This window comes from Micropterus dolomieu, linkage group LG21, assembly GCF_021292245.1.
Source record: "Micropterus dolomieu isolate WLL.071019.BEF.003 ecotype Adirondacks linkage group LG21, ASM2129224v1, whole genome shotgun sequence".
In the NCBI taxonomy this organism is placed as follows: domain Eukaryota; kingdom Metazoa; phylum Chordata; class Actinopteri; order Centrarchiformes; family Centrarchidae; genus Micropterus; species Micropterus dolomieu.
The window spans coordinates 24057188-24081722 of NC_060170.1; the positions used below are offsets into that span (position 1 = coordinate 24057188).

At 41.9% G+C, this 24535-nt stretch overlaps 2 protein-coding genes across 4 annotated transcripts; one reads left to right on the forward strand and one right to left on the reverse strand.

Moving 5' to 3' along the window:
* Positions 1-331: 331 nt before the first annotated feature.
* Positions 332-11570, reverse strand: ddhd2 (DDHD domain containing 2). Of its 2 annotated transcripts, XM_046033965.1 has the most exons (19): positions 11344-11570; positions 10210-10412; positions 9530-9722; positions 8378-8568; positions 8139-8228; positions 7916-8036; positions 7735-7824; positions 7492-7633; positions 7139-7347; positions 6996-7057; positions 6782-6901; positions 6602-6697; positions 5948-6124; positions 5218-5373; positions 4694-4796; positions 4426-4587; positions 4145-4249; positions 2347-2515; positions 332-2226 (listed from the first exon to the last, which is right to left on the reverse strand). In XM_046033965.1, exons 2-19 carry the CDS (start codon positions 10327-10329, stop codon positions 2145-2147), a joined length of 2388 nt encoding a protein of 795 aa, XP_045889921.1. In that variant the 5' UTR covers positions 10330-10412; positions 11344-11570; the 3' UTR covers positions 332-2144. The 2 variants fall into 2 exon arrangements, with proteins under 2 accessions (XP_045889921.1, XP_045889922.1); XM_046033966.1 differs by lacking the exon at positions 4145-4249.
* On the forward strand, positions 11514-24451 carry si:ch211-166a6.5 (clustered mitochondria protein homolog). 2 transcript variants are annotated; one of them, XM_046033964.1, is made up of 29 exons: positions 11514-11624; positions 12827-12964; positions 14521-14633; positions 14851-15022; positions 16148-16285; positions 16384-16538; positions 16628-16782; positions 16980-17105; positions 17592-17724; positions 17819-17911; positions 18024-18190; positions 18379-18552; positions 18663-19100; positions 19191-19264; positions 19362-19466; positions 19560-19660; positions 19758-19910; positions 20011-20073; positions 20216-20448; positions 20530-20614; positions 20802-20955; positions 21041-21180; positions 21706-21786; positions 21983-22108; positions 22220-22329; positions 22443-22536; positions 22620-22745; positions 22846-22919; positions 23560-24451. In XM_046033964.1, the coding sequence occupies exons 2-29, from the start codon at positions 12916-12918 to the stop codon at positions 24194-24196; spliced, it is 4269 nt and encodes a 1422-aa protein (XP_045889920.1). In that variant the 5' UTR covers positions 11514-11624; positions 12827-12915; the 3' UTR covers positions 24197-24451. The 2 variants fall into 2 exon arrangements, with proteins under 2 accessions (XP_045889920.1, XP_045889919.1); XM_046033963.1 differs by lacking the exon at positions 11514-11624 and having other exon boundaries at positions 12670-12964.
* Positions 24452-24535: the final 84 nt, after the last annotated feature.

The window sequence follows — 24535 nt, forward strand, 5'->3', positions numbered from 1 at the left end:
TGCACTATTATTACTTTATGAATTATCCTATTTGATTTCGAAGAAGCTCAATATGCTCTGCTTCAGTAGCCTTTTTCTTAGGCTATGGATAAGGTCATATATCAACGTGATAAAAGCCCTAAAAAATTGCAGATTAATTTATTGTTTTCAAATTTATAAGCATGCTTCAATGAAATCCAAAGAATACAACACACATGTAATGTTTTATTATGGCACATAAAATATGTAACCATATTCATAGGTATGTTTTCAGAAAGGAGAACATTTGTTTTGTTTTGTTTTTTTGGTATGTATCAACATACTAGTATCAAGTGCAAAAAAATAAGTTGTCTTTAGGAAGAGGAAGCCAGGGACCATGGCGTCTTGTTTTATTGTACAGATGCAAAAAATGACAGAAAAGATGGTGAGGTTCAAGGAAACGTCTACATGATCATTTAGTATTCAGTGCATTTCAAAAGGAAGAAAAATGAACACCACCATTAGGTTAATTCATCTGTTGTGCGGATGTTACACCCAGCGGTCAGGTCATTCAGAGCTTTGGTGGCGCCCGGCCAGTGCATAACATATGAGTCATTTATAAAGTTAAATCACTCTAACACAGGATCGACGTTGTAGTCCATGTTGCTTAATATGACGGTGCAGACTTGTGAAATTTATAACATGGATATATTTATATTTCTGTCATATGTATGTATATAAAATAAATTAATTTGCTTTGAAACATAAGTTCTATATAATCTATTGATCATGCTCATTAAATCAAATTCATGTGATCTCAACATGAAAACTCTCTTATTAATGGTTCTGCGACCACAAAATGTTAAGAAACTCTGCTCTTACATAACAAAGAAGTGCATGCAAGACAGATTGAAAAGATAATCTTACAATAACTTGATAAAAAGGAACAGATGAGAGAAACCTGTACCATGTCACCCTTAGATTATGCAATAGTTAGACACGAGAAGTCTGTATCGGAATAAAGAACATATTGCCGCTACTTACAGAATTCCATAAGGATACATTTTGGGTCAAATGCAAAATAGCAGAAATAAGAAAGTTGTAAAGGAATGGCACAGACCTGCGAGAGATTAAGTGTGTGCGCACACGCACGCACGCACACAGAGAAAAGACAACCAGCTCGACATGCAGTTCTCTACTTCATTTCTGACACAAAAACCTTCATTACTTATTTTAGATACATGTGTACATGCAATCAAACTGAAATACATATTGTGAGTGAAATATAAATATGATTAGAAGGCAAGATGAACTTTCACTTTCAATAACGGTGTCAGAACAGGACTTCATCTGTGAAATGAAAAAAGGAGCGACATCAACATTATGGTTACATTGCACAAATGTAGGAGTAGCAGCTTTGTAGGTTTCAAATAGCCCTAATGTTGACAGAAAGAAAATAAATCTGCCCAGAGGACTCTTAAAAGACATAAATACCAACCTTAATTTTCCTATTTAGAAAGTAAACATTTTATAGTCAAACCAAAGGTAACCACATGACCCAGTCATTTATAAAGGTAATGTTAAGCTAACGGAGAGCTTACTTGGTCAAGAGAGATCAAACTTTAAACAATCTGACTTTTGGAAGCTGCACATAGAGCTGGAAAATATATCTAATTATATTGATTACAATCTACTATTTTAAATATATTCTTGATGTCAAATACATGGAAATGCAACTGAGAACTTGATGTGTTTTTCCATACTTAAACAAGCGCTGCATAGTTAAACATGATACTCATTGCTTTCAATATTATATGATATGTCAACAACTGCTGGTAAATAAAAGTGCAAAGTAAATTAAATAAAGAATGACTCAAAATGGACAGAAATGTGAAACCAGGAACATAACCGTGATGTTTGGGTGGACTGTGAAACCACTGTCAGACACCCAACCCGGTCGTGCAGTGGGAGTTTAGGCAGCACCATGAAGCCAAATTAAGGTTGACTGACATGTCTGAACCAAGATCACCACGCTGCAGCCAAACAGTCTCCACTGTCAAGGGAGGAGAGGGTGGGGTAGTCAGGTAACAGCCAGATGGTAAGGCATTCTGGAAGATCGGCTGTCCTTGATTTTATCACTTCCACGTTACTGTCATGATAAAAAAACAAAAACAATTCTACATTCATCACTGTTGTGGTTGTTCAAAGGCCACACCTAGCTTGTCGTAGATCTCCTTCAGTAGCAGGAGAGCTGTATCCTCAGATTCCCTGACAGACAGAAAGGCAAAGAGTAAAATGTAAAAAAGTAAAATGTGATACAACACAAATTGCAAAAGAGCAGAATTAACGTAGTCCATATGTCTACAGCGTGTTACAGGCATGACTCACCAGTAACACAGATGAGACTGGATGGCAAACAGATATTCATTGAAGCTCTCGATGGGTTTTTCCTGAAGTACATAGTCAATCCTTCGTCCTCCATTCAGCATCCCCACTTTAATCTCAGGATGTTCTGTCTGCTCTACTGACCCTGAGGCATCTGACTCCTCAAACACTCCTGCAAAGACAGAAGTAAAAAAAAAAAAAAAAAAAAACATAAGAGAAATGGATAAGGCTGTACAGGCAGACAACAGAAACACTGATAACAGCTATTTGTTTTGACTCACACTTTTTGGTAAAATGAGAACAGATCAGATAATCGACAGCAACAATCAAACCTACGTAAGGGAATCAAACTTAGATTAGTCTACAACCAAGTGTCCTATATGTACCCCAGAGATGAGCGAGTGGCTGAATGTTGCAAGAATATTCTTTGGCGATAGCAGCACCACGGACGGACAAGGTTTGCTCAAACACATCCCTAAGATTAAACGTGTTCTGCCTCTGCTGACCAGTTAAATGAACATTGAACATGTACTGTAAAGTATGTCATCCTGAATAATTACAAGGTCTCACAAATATTGCGGGCAATATGTAGCTCCATGATTTCTCTGCATTGGACAACATGCATTATGCTCACATTATTTATAATTTGATTTGCAATTCAGTCAGCATCCATCACTACATTAGCTATCCTGACTCAGCAATCATCTGCCTTCAACAAGAATATATTAAGAGATGATTTGAAGAGTTTAAAACAAATCGGAAAAGTTGTGTACTGCTTTTATAGCTTTTATACCGTCAGTTGTAATTTTAGTTGTAACCCATTGTGAGCTTGTGACATGAAGGTGTGCTAATTTCGTTGCTCAGGAGGAGTTTTAAGCTTACGGAGAATTGGATATATTACCCTGATGGACCCAGATGAAACTATGGTCTTTTAATTCTGACATAAAAAGATAATAATCTTACTCTCAAATTGCACTGTATCATGTGCTAAAGAGTATCATGTCTGGTATCTTGCATCACTATACTTATACAACAAATAAAGGTTATAAGGGCTGTAAATAAAAAGCTACGAGTCCTCTTTAATAGATAAAGACTGAAAAGTAACGGCGGCTCATTTTATGAATTAATTGAGGTGCTGTAGAAAAGAGCACGACACGTATCTGCATGCAGCTACTGTAGGTACCCTGCTACTGATGAATTATCTCAGGCCCAGCCAATATCTCTTATTAAAAAAAAAACAACTGTTATCACTACTATCCAACTTGGCCTACTTGTTCTGCGGAAATGAGACTGTGTCATGGGCAGGTTACTCAAGTGGCTTCTGATACGGACGATCAGAGAAAACAGTCAGTTAATTCAACCAATCAGAGCTGCCAGCGGGGGAGGGACATCTTATGGAGATGTCGGTAAATTCAATGTTGAGATGAAGATTATGTGTAGAGCTGTAGTAGTGCAGTTAGGTAAGGGGGAAGGAGGAGCAGAGCAGTGAGAGCCTGCAGCAAAAATGACATACATTACATAACATTTGCTCTTTATGAGGGAGCTGACATGCCAAAGTAAACCAAAGTAATTGCACACCTTTGTTTTTTAGCAGGTAGAGCAGCATTATATTAACCATTAAAACAGGTTATAAAAGTATTTCACTTGGCACCCTTTTGTCCATGTTTATTTTCCAGGGAAGACGCAGAATGACAGTTCATTTAAGGTCGTAGGCTTTTTCTGAATCAGGAAAGTATACAAAGAAACCCAGATTGCAAAGCTTCTAGTAAGCTAAAAAGACTGACTGACTACCCTGGCTTACCTTGGAAGTAATTCTTATGAAGGGCCCATGGCCACTCCAGTATTTTAGTCCAAAAATCAGCACTTTTCTCTTCCCTCTTAGCAGAAACAGTGACTGCCGCTGAGGCTGAGGTTCAAGATAAAGTGGTAAGAGGAAGCACGACCAACCACCAGATAGGGCAGAAGAGGGGAGGGGAGGGGAGGATGGCAACATGCAGAGAGGGGTAAGAGGAGTATGAAGAGACTGGGTTAGACATACTCTTGTGCACGTTCACAAACAACATCCACAAATACACCACATACCATGTGTCTCTTGAAGGTCTCTCCTTATTGCGGTTTCTCTCTCTTCCACCGGGGGCAGTGCAGCAACCGGCAGTCTGGAAAAGGACTGCCATGCTGTCCTTAACGATCCCAACACATTGTTTTTCAAATCCATGCTCATACGGGTCAAGCTATCCTTAAGTTCTATTGGGCAAACAGAAGCAGAGATTATCATTAAGCCTACAAAGCAAAAAGCCCGTACCGAAATATTGTTCCACAAAGACAAGTAGGAAGAAACAGACAGCCATACCCAGGTGCATCCTCTTGCGGCCTTTATGGTGAGGGATCAGCATGGGCTCCAGATCCTCCTCTGACACAATCATTGGTTCAATCCGATAGGCCACAGGGTCATACTACACAGCAATCAAGGGGAAACGATGAATGTAACTTTCAATAGATTAACCCTTTTGTCATGTAAGAAGAGATGTGCAGTTCTATTGATGGCAAAAGTTAGACTAGACCAGTGGCTGCGACCAAGATTACTGTGTATTTAAACTAATTACACAGTGGTGAAACTGCTACTAGTATTCCTGTCATTATGTTGATTCAATGCTGCAGTTACATCTGTCAGCATGGCTCTAACCATTGATGTGCAGGTCCACAATGCAAACAAAATTCGGAAACATTCAGAACCTCCCTGTTAATGCCTCTTTGGGACAGAAAACAAAGTCAAATTGTAGTTGTAGCATCTGAAAGCAGGTGTTTTCCCTTTTGGGAGCTGAGTGCAAGATGTGTGCCTGAATGGGCAGATGCAGTAAATATATGATTACTCACCGGGTGGTAGATGTTGTAAAACCTCTTGCAGGTTGGGAAGCTGTAGTTGGGATCAATGTGTTTAAGCCCACGAACGGTCAGGAACATTCCAATAGGAGAGCCGAAAGCAAAAAAGGTATGAGGGTGGAAAGCCAGTTGTGGGTAATCAATGGACACCTGTGGGGTCAGAAACGTGTGAAACAAAAAATGTTTCTGTGATAAGAAGACAAATTCTATTCATGGAGATGGAAATTGGTGAACACTTCTCTGGTGCACAGTGGTTCTACATTAAAACTACATTTCAAGCCTTCAAAACAATAGCCAGGGAGTATGACAGCAGGTATGGAGGAGACCAAGGATATGACCACTCATGCAGGACTGGATGAGCACAGATGCAGATTGTGGTATTGGGTTTTATGACTCAATGGGACAAAGACGGTAGCCTCAATAACGGCACAATGTAAGAAACCCTAATGCTCCTAAAATAGCCACTATAATTGAATCGCCTTGAGTTTTCCCTGATTGGACCAGGCTGTATGTGAAGAAAAACTCCAGGCACAGAGAGATCAAACAGAGCTAAGGACAAAGCCTGAGAGCATGGGGACACCATGCGAGACACACCTGTCCCTTGGCTATGCCTCCATTGGTCTGTCCAGGCAAGCGGGGGGAGGAGAGAAGCAGGAAGGTGATGCATCAAAGCTTTTATATACTTGTACCCCCGAGCACAAGTTATCATGTCCGTGTGTGGTACCTGTCCGATGCCCATGTCAAAGTATTCGTAGTCTACAGCACTGGTGACGGACTGCGCCCTGTGGAACTGGGACTGCTGCATTGTCAATCCTGAGGTCTGGTTACCATCATAATCACTGGTCATTTGAAGTGGAACTTGCAACCCTGGAACCAGACGTCCTGCCCCCGTCTTACAGTCCTATAAAGATTGAGAAACAATCTGCACTGTAGATACTTTATATGGTTATTATTTGGAAAGAGAGCCCTCTAGCAAAAGAGGAAGTGGCCTTGAACGAAACAGCCTGCTTCCCACTAAATAGTTTGATCCTCTCTTTGGAATGTGAAAATACATATATAAACATGCCACATGGCCAGTATCAATCAAACAATCCACATCAAAAGGTTGTTAAGACACAAAGGGAAAATTATATAAATATATGTAGTCATTAAGTTTTCTTCACAAAAAAATGTGCATATCATTGTGTGGCCTTGATGTGGACAGTGAGGGTATATTAATGCCAAGCAGGAAAACAATCCAATACATTTCATCTAAATATTGTCCAGATCCACAAAACATATCAACAAAAAGGGTTTCTAGGGGTCATATGCGCCAAAACAAGCCAGTATAGTTTCTGTTATTTCTATAATAGTTTCTATTCTAGATTATATGTCTGACCTCTGGCAGCCATTTCCTCTTCACGTAGTTCAGGATCTTCTTCCGAGGTCCAAGAGGAATTCCTAAATCTTTGAGATCACTGTCTTGGCAAAGAGCCTAAAAGAGTAGATCAATATGTTTTTAACTACGCATTACACTTTGTATATAAATGTCCATTGTGTGTTTGTGTGCGTGTATTACAAGTGATTCCAGATCTAGGTTTTCTGCCTGTAGTATATCCAGGAACTGCTGCAAGCCCAGTCTAGTCAGAATCTGCTCCAGTGTATCACAGTTCAGATGTGAAGGTGCTTCAGAGGGCACCTGAAGCACAGGGAGGGACAGATGGGGAGATTTTCTTTTCCATCTGTAGGGAAATATGCAATCTTTTCATTGTTTACTGTGAATGTGATCATACCCCCTTTCTGACTTCTGATCCAGTCCTCTGATTGGTTAGCAGGTCAAAAAGGATCAGCGAACCTGCGCAACGAGAGACAAAGGGAAGAGTTGAAATTCAGCTTTTTAATGAATTGTGACTGTGTGTGTTTCTGTATGTCTTACCTAGGCTATGGCCTACTACTGAAACTGCCCCATTGAACTCTGGGTGTCTCTGTTTAAAGAGAGTGTGCAGCCTGTTGATCTCTGAGGCCACTGTGTCCACTATGGTCTGGCAGTACGTGGGGCTGTTATAGAAAAACAGGTCCAGCAGAGTGTCATTTGTGAAATGTCTTAGCCTGCTGATGCTGGGTAGAGTGATCCTCTGGATGTCCCTGGATAGTGGGGGAATAAGGGAGAATATAAAAGGGAGGAAAGACAGACTTTGGCAATTTTCTGCAAGAATTGCGAAACAGTAGTCTCTGTTGTCAAACAAAGAAATCTTGTTTCGTCCGCTCTCTATCTCTCTCCATACTTACTCGTCGACACCAGTGGCATCTCCGTGTAGAGCGCTGTGCCAGTTGACTGGGAGGAACTCCACTCTTCCTACCTGGCCGTCCTGCTGAGCACGCTTATAATGAGAGGCCAGGAGGGACAGGGAAGCACTCCTGAAGTCATTTACTGGAGAGAGACAAGAAGAAAGGAATCATACATACATATAAATATATGCATAATATACACACACACACCAACAACACACACACACCCAAACTTACACTTACCACACTGTATGATGGATCTAAAGCGCAAGTCACATGCAGGACCGATGCCATGGACCATAAAGACAAGGTGGTCCACCTTTTCTGGTTCACCTGGGAACAAAGAAATATGAGCAAACTAAGTGTCAACTGTAAATGGACTTATATTCCAGTATATCTCTTACTGGTACATCCACATACATACCATCGGGTATTTCTACAGAGATGTTGTCCACTCCCCTTTTGACTGTTCGAGGCCGAGTCTGCTCCGAGGGGGAGGACACCCACTCATCCTGAAATCCTATTGGCTGGTACTGCATTATCAGCTGAGAGAAGAGCAGGGAAACGGAAGAGAAGACGCTTATGAGAAAGAAACAATGTGCCCAATTAAAAAAATAACACTCAGAAAACACATGTTGTGGCCTTACCTTGGGATTGTGTAAGATGACAGTTTCTCCAGTGGGAAACTCCAGCTTCCTCTTCCATTCGTCCAAAGTCATTGCTATCATATAGGCCTCCTGAAAAATTTTAAGATGGCAGGAATAAGAATCAAACACATATATGAAAAGATTAACTAAGGAACAGGCATAGATAGGAAAAGGATAAAGTCAGACATTGAAGCAATGAGCAGTGTGATTGTAAGGGTTGGGCATCTGCGTCAGAATACCTCCAGGTTTTTACTGAAGTCCTCAGGGTAAGGCATGAACCTGGTGTCTTTATCTCCTTTATAGAACCAGGTACAGCGTCGGACTTCAGTGGGAGCTTGCTCCCAGTAAACAGCGTAGCGCTTCCTCTCCTTGACTCGTACGTCATAACGGTCTCCATCCACAGCCACCACCTCCTCCTCCTTCTCTCCTACTGCACCGTTAACACGCACGTACACAAGCAGATACAAACATGTTTTATGAGTCAATCTTCAAAGACTAGATTTTAAGCTAAGGCTCTATGAGGATGACTAAGTATGCCAGTGCTGTGCTTTATACTGGCAATAGATTTTCAAAAGAACGTGTTCCCTGATGTTAAATGCATGGAGGAAAAAGGCATACAGATTCATTGTTTATGGGGATGTCTAAGGCTACAGTGATTCTGAAAGAATGTTGTTGAATATACAAGCCATGCTTCTTTTCATGCTAAATTCTGTTAATGTTTCAGGTGCTAAACAAGTCACAATGTGCTCTCACCAAATGCAATGCGATTTTAACAAACAGTACTAATATGTTATATCTGTAGTTATCGGTCAAAACAAGTGTGTTCGAAAGCCTCTGACCTGAAAGCTTGCTAACTGCCATAACAAGACAGTGAGGAGGCATACATGATACAGAGTTGCAATAAAGGACATTGGGCTGGAATCAAGCTTTGCAGCTGTGTGGCATGTGCTATAACCAATTGGCTACCAAGAAGCTCCCTAGCATGTAACACTATTAACCCGTGCCACAACAGAATGAATTTTGTTTGTTTCTGTCCTGTCTTGTTGTATGTACTTGATTCCGGAAATGAATTGATTTGTGGCACGCTTTTTAAATAACATACCTTTTTAATATTTGGGGGATGGTATCAAGTATTTTCAAGTCAAAGGGCCCAAGTCCAAGTGAAGTCATGAGTCATTGGTGTTAAAGTCCAAGTCATGTGAATATGAATATCACAGATGTCAACTCTGAATAAATGTATACAACAAAAGGTACTGTGTATCAATCATAACCTGAAACCATCCTGACACTGAACTGGCAACAGTAATGTGTTGTAACATTTTATTTTCTCACAGCTGTGCACAGCATGCACAGTACATAATGTACATGTAAAGAAAAATACACATGCCTACCAGTGTTAAAGGCATTCTCTAGTTTGTCAGAGTCTTCTCTGCTGAAAGGAAGCCAGGAGGTGGTGTCCTCTGCCCGTCGACAGAAGAACCAGTGAGGCTGCACTTCCTGATAAGGAACTGGGACTGACTCCATGTCAAGCATCTCAAAGGAGGATGCAGAAGAAGGAGAGGCCTCATCCACCACAGGCGACACCTGAAGAAAAATGATGACATCATGGTCAAGACGCTGAATCAATATTTCTTCTTCATGTCAGCAATATTGCTCAGTTACTACGTAAAAAGTAAATGTCTGCTATATACACTATATAGACCTGTGTTTCCTTCTTTAGAAAAGTCCACTGTTCAACTGTGTTGTTTGCAGAATATGGAAAAAAAGATGTCTCTGAGCTACAATATGTTTTCTTTCAGTATTAGGTGAGTCTTCTTGTAGTAACGAAAAAAAAGGCCAAACCACTCTGGTCTCTAGGCCAGTGTTGTGTTAAAGTATGTTCACTATTAATTTGTGTTTCCCCTTACCTTGACTTAAAGCCAATCCTAATCCCAGACAGTCATATCTACAATGCCTAAGCATAACTGCCCATAAACTGTGATCCCAATCATGGAGGGCAGCGCTACAGGAAACAGACTTTGACAAAAAACACTGTTACAGCCACACACTAAAATCACACAGGTACCCTCACCTGATGCTCAGGTGTGTTTCCCGTGGCCGCAGTCTGAGTAGGACTGTCGAATTGGTCTTGAGTGTCAACGTTTGGGAAAGCCTGAGATAGACCCCCCTCTTCACCAGGTCTGTATGACATTAGCCTAAGACCTGACCCCAACCCTCAGCTCTGACCTGAGGGAGGCAGGGGGCTATGCAAACGCAGAACCTGTAACAACCCAGCTGCACACAAAATGAGATCAAAAATGAGGCTTAATGACCATCAAACTATTATGCTACATAACATGTTACAGCCTGTTAAATTTGCAAGGAACTGACTGGTGATACATGCACCAACTGACATTGACTTGTATGAGAGGATCATATGTGATAACTTTACGGGAAAGATAGACGAACAAGTAACGTTAGCTCACACCAAATCTGCGGTTTAACATAAACTAATCCGGCTCTCAGGATACACTGGCAGCTGTATCATCAGCTACTGGCCAGCAACGTTTAACGCAATGTAAACAGTCAGGTTAATGTGACAGCTAGCAGTTATGTCACACAATGGATGTATTATTAGTTATGTTAATGTGCGTAAGAACTTCTTGACATTATATTGAACAAAACTAGCTACTGTTCGCAGTTAACAGTTATTTCTCATGTTACTGGCGTGTTTTGAAGAATGCAACACACACATCCTTGGGTCCAAAGGTTGTTAAACGTTGGCTAAGGTTCATGCTAGCTGAGGTACGATGGCTGGACGGGACACTAGTGTTAAATTAACCGTTCTCACATCCTGTTGGTGTTTTGGACGTTAAGTACTAGTAGCAGTCGTTAGTTAACTTAAACTCACCGACAACTTCACATACAGTTAATGCAGAGGATTTGTATTCGTTATTTAGCTCGCTATGGCTAGCTCGGCTAGCCAAGGGCAGGCTGCTGTCAAACGCTGCCTAGTTGCAATGTTGTCGGAAATATGACAATTACGAGATTAACGTTCACGGACGACCACAGTAACGACAAAATAAAAGGATCAAACAACTATATTAATACAGAGAGAGAGTTGTATGTGATGCCCGAGAAGTCTAACGATGAGAAGGTAAAATACGGGAACACAGCGTCTAATGCCAACGGAAAAAACATTTCTAGTAAATTAATAAAATCTTACATTTTCTTCAGGTCAGCCTTTCGATGCAACAAGTAATAATGAGTCTGTTAAACGGTAAATCAAAAAAGTTTCTGAAAACATCACCTATGGTGCAAACGAACCGAACCATCATGCAGAAAAAGTTAGATTTACGACGAGCTCTTGAAGACAACACTACACAACAGGGGCATCACCAGACCACCTCCCCCAACTGTTAGGTCGATGTCGTCGATTTATTATTTTGGAGAGTTTGTTGTAATTCTGTAGCAAGAAAATGTAACATTTACCAAACATTGTGGAAGGTAAACAAAATCTAACGTATTTATGATTTAACTGCTGGTTGCTCGTTATAACCGTTGTACATACATTCAGTAGTTGTAAATGCGATGGGTAACGTTAGTTTGGTGTGAATATTTTGAGCACATGCATACAGGACTTTCCTGTCTTTCAGCTGCGAGTTAACACCTTGGTCTAACATGCTTTAGATGTTAGATACAATGTCAATCAATATGACATGGCATTCTTCCATACCAAGGAAGTCAATACCTCCTCTGCCAAACACAGAAATTTTATTTGAGTTTGGTTTGGACTGAAATATGCCTAGGAATGTATTAATTGTAGGTGTTTGCTTCTCAACAATGTGAGAGTAACCACGTCATGACTCATAGCCACACCCATTTGTGGCTAGGTTAACTGTATCATGGCTGCAATTTCAGCAAACTGTCTTCACTATCAGGAGTCAACAATGTAACATAGATAATGCACTCATCACACTTTCACCTTGGATCTGACGCTCATGCCCCCCCCCTCCTCCCAACTTCGCCCCTTTTACCGTACAAGCTGTTAATGTTTGCACAACATATCCGATTTTTTAGGCACATGTAAATAATTAACTGCCATATTGCACATAGTCTTTATTCTTCTTCTACCACTATATATTTTGTCAATTTCACATTTATTTATATATATGTCTGTTGTTATGCACCAAAGCAAATTATTTGTATGTGTAAAAGCTGCTTGGCAATAAAGCTGATTCTAATTCTGATTACAGGAATATGTGTGGTGTGAAATCTTGAACCACTTGCATAAACAGCTTCACTTAATTAACTATAACATTTGCAACATGAAAAAAGACAAAAGCAGTGAGGTCTGAATGGGGTCAGAGCTATACAAAACACAATTAATTACCACCTCTCCTCCAGGGTTTATGGAGGGGGGAGTGACACATGCCATAGGAGGGACGAGTGAGTAAAGCTAAATTGCAAAGACACACCCAGTCCAACAAAAGTGTGAGATACATGCAGAGTAGTAAGCCTGTGTGAGCAGTCAGAGGGTGTGGCTTTTTTTTTACTCAGGGAGAGCAGATAAGCTGAGTTTGCTTTGTAGAGAGAGGCAGGAGTCACTCTCCTGAACAGCCAGCGGTTTCCTTTAACTCTGCCAGGCTCACAAACAGTCCAGCTGCACATTTCCACTCACTCTCCCCCTCTCGTGCGCGTTCTTCCAGCAGTCTGAAGCAAGACTTTAAGGGGAAGCAAAGCACAGAGGAGAAAAGACACAAGAGGACAGCTCAAGAAAAAACGTCGACACACAGCAATGAAGGACAAAGTGAAGAGAGGAGGAGGAAGAAGTCAGGCCAAGGCTGGTGAGAAATACCTGTGTTGTGTTTGTCTTTTCTGCTCCTCTATCCCTGTCTGTATTGTGCATTTTCTTCTTCCTTCTTTTTTTTGTCTGGTGCCTCCCTCCGTAGAGAATGTGAGGTGGGTGGGAGATTTAGCACTGCACTGCTGCTCTGAACATGGCTGGTGCTCTTCTCTGCTTTCACCAACTTTTTGACCACTTGGACAGTCTGCTTCACACTTTTAACTTTTATGGTACATGTATTCACATGCTGAAATCAATCTGAAATCCCCAAAACTACTGTAAACTCTCAGGACAAAGAGTTGATTTTACTTAAATCTCTATACACCAATCATCTTACTGTTCATCCAAAATCAAAAATATCCTACCTATTGTTTAAGTTCCGAACCACGTTATCTACCCAACAATTGTTTCTCCTTTTTCCACACTCTCAAGTGGGCCTCTTGACTTACTTTAACCTTTGCCACTCCCCTTTCACAGGACAGAATGATTGAATCGAAGAAGAGTGTGTGTTAGCCTGTCTTCAGACGAGATTGCCATAAGGTGCATAGCATTAAAATGAACAGGTTATATAATTTTGAGGAACTCATTTGAATGTGTTGAAAGTAATCTTTTTGTAATAGTATTATATGACATTTAGGGAAGGGGTTATGGCTGCTCGTGTAGTTTATGGTATAAGTGCCAAAATAAACTTGTCAAGACTGGAAACAACGATGTTTTGTAGTAGTAAGACCGCAGCTCCAACCGAAAAGTCGCTGATGGCTCCATGCCTGCAGAGAGGAGGCACCTACTTCCAGCCAATCGCAAACAGAGAAGCAATTTTTTGGGTACTTTCCGGTGGTAAAGTAGTCCCAGATTGACAGCAAGAACTGGGGATTTACTGTAAACTATACTACAGTCTTCAGAGATGAGTGCAAAAGGAATGTATGGCTTTGCTGTGTACATGTCAAAGGTGTACAAAGTGCACAAGCATCCATGCATACAAGCACACCCTGCTGCCAAGCCATAGGTTTGTTAGTTTATGTGCTTTAGCGTTTTGCTGTCTCCACATGCCAGTGTTGGGTGTGGTTGTCCCTTCACCCTGAGATGACATGAAGACCAGTAGGCAAATTCAACGGGTTTAGTCGTACTGCAGGTTGAGAAACGCGCTGGATCCTGCTCTCCCTCTGGTTCGGCGAGTGTGTGTAAAAAGGCAGACACACCCAACTTTCCATTTCTTTGGCATTTTCCTGAATAAATTCACCCCCAGGCACTCTGACACACACAGCCGCTTCAGTCCAGCTCATGACCGTTTTAGGGAAGATTAGTGTTCTTGTTTGATTCTGCAGCGAAGGGCAGATGATGGAATCTGAACATAATAAGTCATGATTATAATTCATTCCTTTTTTCATTCAGCTATTCATGCATTCTCTGTAACAGTCTTTTCAGGGTCATAGTGAGCTGGAAACAATCCCAGCATGTAATGAGCGGAAGGCAGGGAAATGACTGAAACTATTTGCTCGTCTAGTGCAGGGCTCTGTTATTATCCTCACTTAGTTTTGTGATTTCTTCTCCAAACAGATTTAGTCAACCTGGTTGCTGGTGTAAAGGATGCCATTGGTATTAAGCAAGATGAGGACACATCGTTCCCTGTGAAGATCCAGGGGGCAGGAGTAGAGCCATTTGAGCTGCAGGTATAAAACCAGACTCTCTACTCACTCTTATTCTCTCTTCTGGTAATAATAAGATTTCACAAGTAATGGAAACCAACAGTGATAGCTGAGACCACATACTGATAACAATTCATCATCTTAATCTAGTGTTTATCTGTAATTGTAACCTTACATTGCATGTATCAGTATATGTGTATACAGACATGCAGTACATACATGTATATGTATGTCTTTGTAGGTTCGCGGATTTTGGCTTGTCCAAGATGCAGTAATGACACTGCTTTCGAGGGATGAGGTGTGTCCACGTTCCAACCTGTCACTGGCACTCGCTGGTACGAATTTGGACCCCCATGCAGAACTGCAAAGCCTCAAGGGGCTTAAACCAGGAGCCATTCTTCGCCTTGTGGAAGGTAGCGTTATTTTAGTTCAGATTTATTTACAATCTACATTTGTAGCTTAAGTTTTATTAATAGATGAATTGTCAGAATAAATGAATTGGCCTTTGGGTTCATGCTTGTCTTTTATAACTCAGATAATGTATTGAATATTCTTTCAAAAATTTTAATAGCATACCTATGTACTCTGTGATCTAATCTTACTAATGAGTTTCAGATTATACGTCATTAAGCAGTTGTCTGGCCTCTCACATGTCCATTTATGTGTCTACATATCTAGGGGTGGTTGTTGCTATAATAGGTAATTATAGAATATCAGAATAATCCAGTTCACATTTTCGTCACACCTGTCAGCCTTTCCCTTTCACACACACACAAACTCAATTAAACTTCTCTCAGCTCTATGTAAATAGCTTACTCACCTTTTCTGAGTCATCATAACAAGGATTATAGTTAAAGATTTTACAACTGCCTGTCAGATTTGTGTCTGAGCACTGATTCATTAATACTCAGTGGGCCCAATTTACTAACATCCAGAATAAAGGGAATAGTATTGTATTTCAATACATTGGATATAGAATAATATAATATTGTTAATTTCTCTATGTTTTCTTTCATTACGGCTGAGTCTCCTTCTGGCAACAATAACAGCAGCCATCTCTGTGCAACACTTGGCGGTTTGAACCTTCCTTTCAAATGTATTAAACACAGATGCTGTTGCACCCACATAAAATTGCGTTTAGGCTTGGTAGATCACATTGAGTGTAGTAAATAAATGTATTTGCATGTTACCCTCCCATTACTTTGCACAATAAAATTAAACGCCCCAAATTGCATATTCGTTAAGGCAAAAGTAGGACCTATCTTTTACTTTGGAAAGACATCATTCTGCGTGCATACCATTAGTTCATCAGCTAATGTGTTAATTTGCTGGTGATTCACACGTTTTTACTCACGCAAACCTTTAGTAAATCAGGAGCTGTGTGTTATTAGACTTAAAAATACAACTTTGAACATAAATATAAACACTCCAATAAAACATCTTAGAGTCTTTGTCCTGTGCATTCAGGCTAAGAGTTCTCAAGAGAGTTGTTATTCACAGTTTCATAAAGGTCATTGTAACGCTGTGTGTCTGTCCAGAACCCTACACCGCCCGCTCTGCGAGGGTCCATCTGGCTCGTGTGCTGGAGCTGCTGAGAGCGTCAGGACCTCAGGATGCACTGAGAGAAGGACGCTCGCCAAGCGTACTGGAGACACTCACACATACACTAACAGCAGGTACACACACATACCGTGCACTTAAACAAAAGGATAATACAAAGATTCAAAATCAACAATCATGCTCACACTGAGATCTCGTTTTATTACTTGTGCAGACCCAAGCCCACCGAATGGAAAGAGCCTGAAACGTTCTTTAAGCAACACAAAAACAGAAACAACCACCCAGGATGGAGCTCTTCCTGAGTACATCCTCCCTGGTTCCTCAGACAGACCAGTTATGGCCCTACTACCACAGAGCTCCCAACAACAGGTACGTAATTACCTGGAATCTTGTTTTACACTGGCCAGCCATGTACACAGACACAATGACTCTTTGTGACGTTATATTTGTCTTATCAGGCCCCCAGCTATCTGAAGGACCTGTCTCTCAGCTGCTGGAACCCGCCTCCAGGACACAGGAAGCTGCAGGGAGACTTCCTGTACATCACCGTGGTGACTATGGAGGGACGACGGTGTGATATCACGTCCTGTCCAAAAGGTTTCTTTCTCAATAGGTAAAAAAGTTACTTTGTGATAGAAAGTCTGTTTATGATTGCAGTAAATTGTAGTAGAAAATGTATGAAAGGCTAACAATGTACTCAGCTTTTTTATCTCCATTCTGTCTGAGTCGCCTGCTTTATAAAATAATTGAACTTTAACTCGTTTCACTTTAATTATGAATAATTTGTTTCTCCCATCTTCTTCATCTCAGGTCAACAGAAGATGTGTTTGATCCTCGTCCTGCGCAGTCTTCCCCAGTTTGTCACTGTTTGACTGACCTGCTCTGTCACATCAGCCCTGCCTTCAAACAAACATCTTCCACTATAATCAAAAACAGGTAACATTATTACCTATTCTTAAAGTGAAGCGTGAATACTATACTGGTTGGGGCTGGGGCCTTTCTTTGTGGAGTTTGCATGTTGTCCCTGTGTCTGCGTGGGTTTCCTCTGGGTGCCCCGGCTTCCTCCCACAGTCCAAAAACATGCAGGTCAGTTGGTGACTCACTGCCTGTGAATGTGAGCGTGAATGGTCTCTATGTGTCAGCCCTGTGTTGAACTGGCGACCTGTCCAGGGTGTACCCAGTGTACTCAGCGGGGGATCAGCTCCAGCCCCCCCCATGACCCCCTGAAGGATGAGTGTTTATAGACAATGGATGGATGGATGAATACTATAGTATTTTGTCCTAACAGGGGTTTTGCTGAGAGTGTATACCCCAACTTTAAATCTTTATTTTCAAAATAACTGATATTGTAAACTGCTGCGTTAAAAATGACTAAGTGAAGTGGGTTTTGGGTAATGCAGATTGTTCTCTTTCTTCCTTTAGGCCTCAGTTATCTCCAGTAGAGGTGATGCCCACTCCTTACCACACTCTGAGCTGGCTCGGGCCTCCCTGTGCCTCTCGGACCCACAAAAACACCTTCACCAGACTGGGAGTGGACGAACAGCCAGCAACACAGGTTATTTACAACTCAGTATAATTCTTCATTGCTATTCGTTGAGTGGTGTGCTGCTGGCAGTGATTTTAAGTGTAACCATGTGTTGTATGCGTAGGCTCCAGACTGGAATGAAGAGTTGCAGGCAGCCAGAGATCTTCCAATAGGCAATCTGGAGGAGAGGCTACAGAGAGACAGATCTCTGCTCCAGGTAACCAAGAAAAGCGGCAATGTAGCTCAAAACAAAAGCAGGACTCTATCACCCGTTTTCTTTCTTTGTTTAATCAACTTCCTCTCACCATCATTCGTACCTGTTTCCTCAGGTAAACAGTGCGTTTGTTAGGGCTGTGATGCAGGGGACAGAGACTGTCGTAGACGGCTTTGTAGAGCCAGTGCCTGGAAACCCTGAGGACCCAGCTTTTCTGTGGGGCGGCCTGTTCATGAGCCAGGGGGCCGCAAGTGCAGTGTTTGGTGGGGAAAGGGGTCGCAGGTGAGTTCACAGACAAGATCCTACTGATGTAAAGCCATTTGCTCTTATTGTGTTATGGCTGTAGATGAATCACAAAATGCACTGTGGCCTCCCGCAGGGTCCTGATTAAAAGTAGCTTTTGTTTCGCTTTTAGAATGGCATTGTTTTGGTACCGAGTATTTAGATGTTTCCTCATCTTCTACTTGCAGGGCTGCTCAGAGACTGGAACTTAAAGGAGTACAGGCCTATAGTGATATAGAGGGGCTACAGGGACTGCACACTCTACCTACAGCCATTGTAGACTACAGAGGAGTGCGTCTATCTGCTCAGGGTCTGGCCCCTGGCTTGGAAGGCTCAGAGCAGGACCAGGGAGCTGCCTCAAGGTACACCCTGTGGACCCATTATTTAACAGTCCACTGTGCTGTCACACTGGGGGGGGGGGGTCATTTTTGTGCTTTTTCTGCTAATTCTTTCTTCTTCTTCTGCTCTGTAGAGGCTTGCTGTACGGGGTAAATGCAGGACCCCAAGAGTCCCCCCACCGTAGACGGCTACTACAGCTCTTGGCTCACGCTGCCAAGTGTCTTTGTATCCAGAGACATGTTGTTTTGACTCCCAACAGTCACCAGGTACCCCTGTTCACCTCAGTGGACGCACAGGGACTGTTGGGGGCTGATGGGAGGTTCTACATACTGGATGTGTTCAGGAGCTTCCCAGCTGATGCCAACTTCTGTCCAGAGGTTGAGACAGAAAGTCAGCCAGTCACTGGAGAAGAGGAGAGTAATGAAAGCTGTTTAGAAGATGAAGAAACGAAGGGTTGTGCAACAGAAGGTTGGCCAGAGAATTATCACTCAGACTCTGGGCTTCCAAAGAGTTTTCCTCATGGACTCTGTAGACTGAGGCCAGAGCTGGTTCAGGCCTTTATCCAACACAAGTGAGTTCTACATGAAAGGAAACACTTTTAAACCTCATCTTATAATGCTTTTTGCTGAAGTTGAAGTTTTGTTTTTGTGCTCCTTTTCAGACACTGCCAGTTCTCCCAGCGTGTCAGGGAGGTGTTTGGTGAGAACGGAGGCTTTGTAGAATGTGCAACAGCTTGTAAGAAGTGTTTTTGTAGATCTAACTGAATGACAACCAAAAGCTTTGTTAATACATTTGGCCATTTTATACTTGACAAATGTTTGTATTCTTGCAGGCGACTCTCGAGCCACAAATGCAGTACGGGCTGCTTGTAAAGAAGTGGGCTCAGTTAGTGACATCATCTTTGAGATGCGCTTTAACACAAGTGTCTTCTGTCCAGGTACACTGACAAACTAAACACACACACACTAACAAACACAGTCAAATATTTTTCTAGAACACATTATGCAAGGATTTTGTGCATTGTGTTCAGGAGTAACCTTCCCCCCCAGTGAAAGTACGTCAATAAAGCTGCAGGAGAGGTTACAGAGGGAAGCGGCAGCTTTCATCCTCACACATCAGATACCAGCCTTTGTAAGTGAATCCACTGTTTACAAACTAAAATGGGCACATTTACTGCAAACATGGCACAAGCTCAGCAATGTGTGTGTGTGTGTGTGTGTGTGTGTAGGTGGAGTATTGCCTACACAGTAATGAGGCACCAATGGATGGAGCTTCCCTAAAACTGGCGCTACACCAGAGAGGCATCAATCTCCGGTATCTGGGCTTTGTGATCAAAACCATCAGCCAGTCAGAACACAAGGAGCGCCTGAGGCACATAATGGTTTGTCTGATTTATAAAATAATCAAACTTAACCTAGTCTTGAGGATATAATCACTCTGCTAACTGTGCTCCCTAACAACCCTCTTTCCTTCTTAACCAGAGATCGGTCATAGGTGAAATTTTCATCCGATCAGCAAGGAGAGTGTTCAACAGTTTCATTCAGGTACTTCACAGTATTCTGTAATGAACTTTCCTATTCATTCTTGTGTTTGCACACCTCAGTGTTAAGTGATTAAATAGCAGCAGGTGTGGGTCCTTGCACCCCAGAAAGAATGAACTGCAGCATCCGGGTTATGTCTTTGCAGGGTGTGGACGTGCCTACTCTCGCTGCAGCTGTCAGTCACTTCCTCTGCTGCCTGTTGGTTCCCCACTTCACGCCCACCGCTGTGGGGGAGGACACTAAAAAGAAGTCAAGGCGGCGCGGCAGAGGGGCTGGGCCCTCTGAAAGCTCGCCCTGGAGCACGCTCACAGGGGCTGAGTTGTGGAACCTGGTCTGCCAGGATGCTGTTGAAACATATAACATCTCTGACAGCCTCGGGTAAGGACTGCTCTCATTTCATGATTGCTAGTTATGGCTCAGAGGCCATTTTGGAATAACTGAGAGTTTTCTTTGTAACAGCTCTGGTCTGAACCACATGGTGGAGCACTATGGCCTTCAGAGGCTCTCTTTGCTTAGAGAGTTCTGTTTAAAGACTGGAGTACAGGTAACAGACAAATAGAGATTCATTGTGTTATTAGCCTTCAAATATAGTCACTAAATTAACTGAAACACATATACAGCATATTAGTAATAGTTTAAAATAGTTGCAATTGCAAAATTAGGTGCCAGATAAAAAAAAGATGCTTTGTAATAACAGGAAAAGTATTTTGTTAATTCTGTGTCTACGCTAGTTGAGATTGAGAGACTACTTACTCGACAACCAAAATAAAGCTCCCATTGGTCCAGACGACGTCCTCAACATCTTCCCTCTCGTCAAGTACATTCACATGCCAACTGTGGATGCTTCAAAAGCATATCATGCTGCACAGAACTCCCTCCAGAAAGGTGGGTCAATAAAGCAGTAAATAATAATAATAATAGTAATAAAAGTCAATTCTGTGCGAAACTATTGTGTATTTTCAAACTGCAGGCCTGCTGGACCAGGCCCACGAGCACCTGAAAGAAGCGGCCTACCTGTTTGGCAGGGTGTGTGATGACTTACACCCCGAGGCCTGTTATTGCCACAACCTGTTGGCCAAGGTGGCCTTCCTGCAGGGGAAGGCAGCTGAGGTACACTTGCTCCTCCACAACTGTTTACAGCTACCTCAACACATTTTGCAGCGGTAGAGAGTAACCAAATACATTTCCTCTAGTACTGTACAGAACTCCATATTGAGGTACTTTATAACTTGTCTACTGCATTTAAAAGGGAAGTATTGTACTTTTTACTCTGCTACTTATTTCCGACAGCTTAGTTACAAGTTACTTTGCAGATTTTACAAACAAAACAAATCATCAGCCTAACTGCCATAACATGTTGAAAGGGGCTGCATTATGAGTGTTTACTTTTCATACTTGTATTATATTTTAATAATATTTCTGAACTAGAAACTATTTTGAAGTAGTGAAATTGCTACTTCTACGTAAGTAGTCTGAAGTATGTCTTCCACTATTCTACTTTGTGTATCAGAGTGTACTGTAACACGCTGGAAAAGGCTAAAGTGTTTCAGGAGGTACTGAAGGGATTGTAACTTTTAATGTGCAAGAAGCTGGCCATTAATTCTTGTCGTCACTGTGACTTCCTCTGTTCTCAAGGCTCGCAGTGTCCAGCAGAAAGCAGTGGTCATCAGTGAGAGAGTGCTTGGCTTTGACAATCCAAACACTATTCAGCAATATGTGAGTGTAGCTACACATTTGTAATTTTTTCATTACTAAGTTGGACGTACCTCTACTGGCAATGGCACCTCGGATCACTGTAGAGATATGAACTGTATCCCTGGATCCATACACATTTGTATCTGTTTATTTTTTTATCAAGTATGCACTGCGTCGTGTGTAGGGGTGATTATTAAAATGATGTTGTTATATCTAGGCTCTCTTGGGTGTGTATGTGTTTGCTGGAGGGGAGACTGCCCTGGCCCAGAAGTGTTTCCTCAGAGCTCGTCTGCTAATGCTAACAGTCCACGGAGAGGACCATCCCTACACCGCAACATTGGATGTAGGTTACAACACCTTGGTGTTCACCCCAAGCACAAAAGCCTTTTCACAATATCTTTATAACAAATATTTACTTTTTGACACTGACAATCCTCTCATTGCTTTCCTGTAGAGCTGCCTTGGTCTGGTGCTGACAGGAGATCAGAGAGGGCAGTTCTTAAAGAATGCCCTAAGACTCAACACTTCCTTCTTTGGCCCCACGGATCTGCACACTGCTCTCAAGTAAGATGCCCTCTATAGCTTGCTATCATCAAAAGTAGTATAAAAAGTAAATCTATTTTTTCCCCTTTTCTAACATCACCACCATTTCTCAACCTGGTTTCTCATCTGTGCAGTCAGCACCTGTTGGCCCAGTGGATGTGCAGCAAGGGCGACTACCGAAGTGCTATGACCCACGAGAAAGAGGCCCTCACTGCTTTTACCTCCTTGGTCAGTATCTCTGCAGAGAAACAGCCAGAGCCAGATAAGTGGATTGGTCATGTGTGTCATCTCATGGTTATTTCCTCCCTCAGTTTGGAGAGGATCACTCTCAGACACGCTGCAGCAAAGACTTTCTGTGCACCATCACCCAGCAAGCAGTGAAGGTGGAGCGCTCTCTCAGACAGACTGGAGCTGAATGCACAGAGCAAACAGTGGAGGTATGTGCGGGAGCTCATGTGGTTTCTGATACCATTAAACTCCATGAATCTTACAAAGAAAAAGCGTGTTTATTAATCACCCCGTCCTCTCTGCCCTCAGTGTCTAACTGCCTCGCATGAGACTGTGCTGGAGCAAATGGTTCTGGTGACAGGGATCAGGAGGATTACACAAAGGTAAATATTCACTGTCATATGACATGACACATTGTCATGTCATATGCCTAACAAATGTCATTTCTGAAGCTGAGACGGATATCAAAATCTTAAACACATTGTTGATAACTTTGATTTGTTTATTTAAAGAATTGGTACCAAGATGTAAGTGATACTGTTTGACACACATTTTGGCATTTATTTACCGTAATGTTACTTATCATCCAAAAATACTACTGCATCTCTGATGAGCAAAATCGGACAATATTTATCAGTCTAGCTCTGAAAGTAGCATAAATTCCCACAAATAATGATACTATAGGCGATATAACACTCTAAAATGGGACATTATGTTTGGTTCTCCAGGATGTCTTCTTGTGATTCTTCTCCAAGGTGAAAAATATCAAAAAAAGCAAATAGTAAAAAATAATCAGATCTTTAAAGCAGTCAGTGATATAAATCTTTACCACCTATTACTGCTGTTACAAAATCGTAAGAAAAAGGTTTAAAATAATTAAAATGATGAAGCTCCGGTACTAACAACTATAATAAATCTCAGATCACCTTTTTACACACAACTGGCTCCAGCAGCATGCATGCACATTTGAATAATTGTTCTGTTAGGTAGGAATCCACTCATGTTTTCATTGTGTTTTCATAGTGACAGGCTCCAGGAGTATAAGAAGAAACACCTTGAACTAAAGGCAGCGGTGGCTAAAGAACTGGGATTCAATATAACTAGCGAGTTTGTCGCCTCCAAGACTGTGAACGGGGGACAGAATAGCTCAGATCAAGACGCAGGATGCGGGAAGGAAGCTGAGGATGAAGGAAGCCCAGCAGTGGAGAATGCTAGCGAGAGCCAACAGGAGCAGCTGGGGGAAGAGAGTGCTGCCATAGTTTCAGCTAATGGTCATGTGGTGGAGCCGGTAGAACATAACCAGCATCAGGAGAAAACGGACGTAGATGAGGGAGACAGTGAGGACGGTGACCGAACAGCTTCAGATGCTGAGGTAAAGATAGTGAACGGAGAGTTAGAGGTCAGAGAGAACAGCACAGCCAATGGGGAGATAAAAGGTGATGTAACAGCTGATGAGACGAAGTCAGAGTCAAATGGGGTGAAAGGTGAAATAAATGGTGCATTGGACATTGCTGCCAGCCCACCAGTCCTTAAGAGTAAAGGAACCTGGGCTGATGTTGTCTCAAAAACTGCCATGGCCAATGGAACAGGACACAAAGACACAGTAGCAGTCAATGGAGTCGCACATAGTGTCACTGCTAATGGAGTAGCTGAAAAGTAAAAATGTATTAAAGAGGAAAAACAGCGTTGTAGTCTAGTATTTCCAAGCCACTGCTGTAAATGAATCCTCTCCCAGGATCCTAGATGTAATTAGATCCAGTGAACATGAAGCAGAGCATAAGATGACAGAGAGTCAGATGAGCGTTACTGTGTGTTAGAGATGTTATTGCTGGTGCTGGGGGAGGGTTGTACTGTAATAGAGTGCTGTTGTTGTGTTTTTTTTTTTTTCCAATAAAAAGGTTTTTACTCTGGTTTACCAGTGATCTTGGTTTTGCATTGGTACGTACAACATATACACACTTGCTAAAATGATGTGAAGGTGTGATTCTATTGATCACCA

Bases quoted from the DNA above. Each gene is read 5' to 3' on its own strand.
- ddhd2 (XM_046033965.1), bottom strand. From the start codon at position 10,329: ATGTCATACAGACCTGGTGAAGAGGGGGGTCTATCTCAGGCTTTCCCA. The intron at 9,723-10,209 runs GTGAGGGTACCT...ATTTTTCTTCAG, and splicing joins GAAACACACCTGAGCATCAG to GTGTCGCCTGTGGTGGATGA. The intron at 2,516-4,144 runs GTAAGCCAGGGT...CTGTCTTTGCAG, and splicing joins TCATAAGAATTACTTCCAAG to GAGTGTTTGAGGAGTCAGAT.
- si:ch211-166a6.5 (XM_046033964.1), top strand. From the start codon at position 12,916: ATGAAGGACAAAGTGAAGAGAGGAGGAGGAAGAAGTCAGGCCAAGGCT. The intron at 17,106-17,591 runs GTAACATTATTA...TTCTTCCTTTAG, and splicing joins TCCACTATAATCAAAAACAG to GCCTCAGTTATCTCCAGTAG. The intron at 20,615-20,801 runs GTAACAGACAAA...TGTCTACGCTAG, and splicing joins GTTTAAAGACTGGAGTACAG to TTGAGATTGAGAGACTACTT.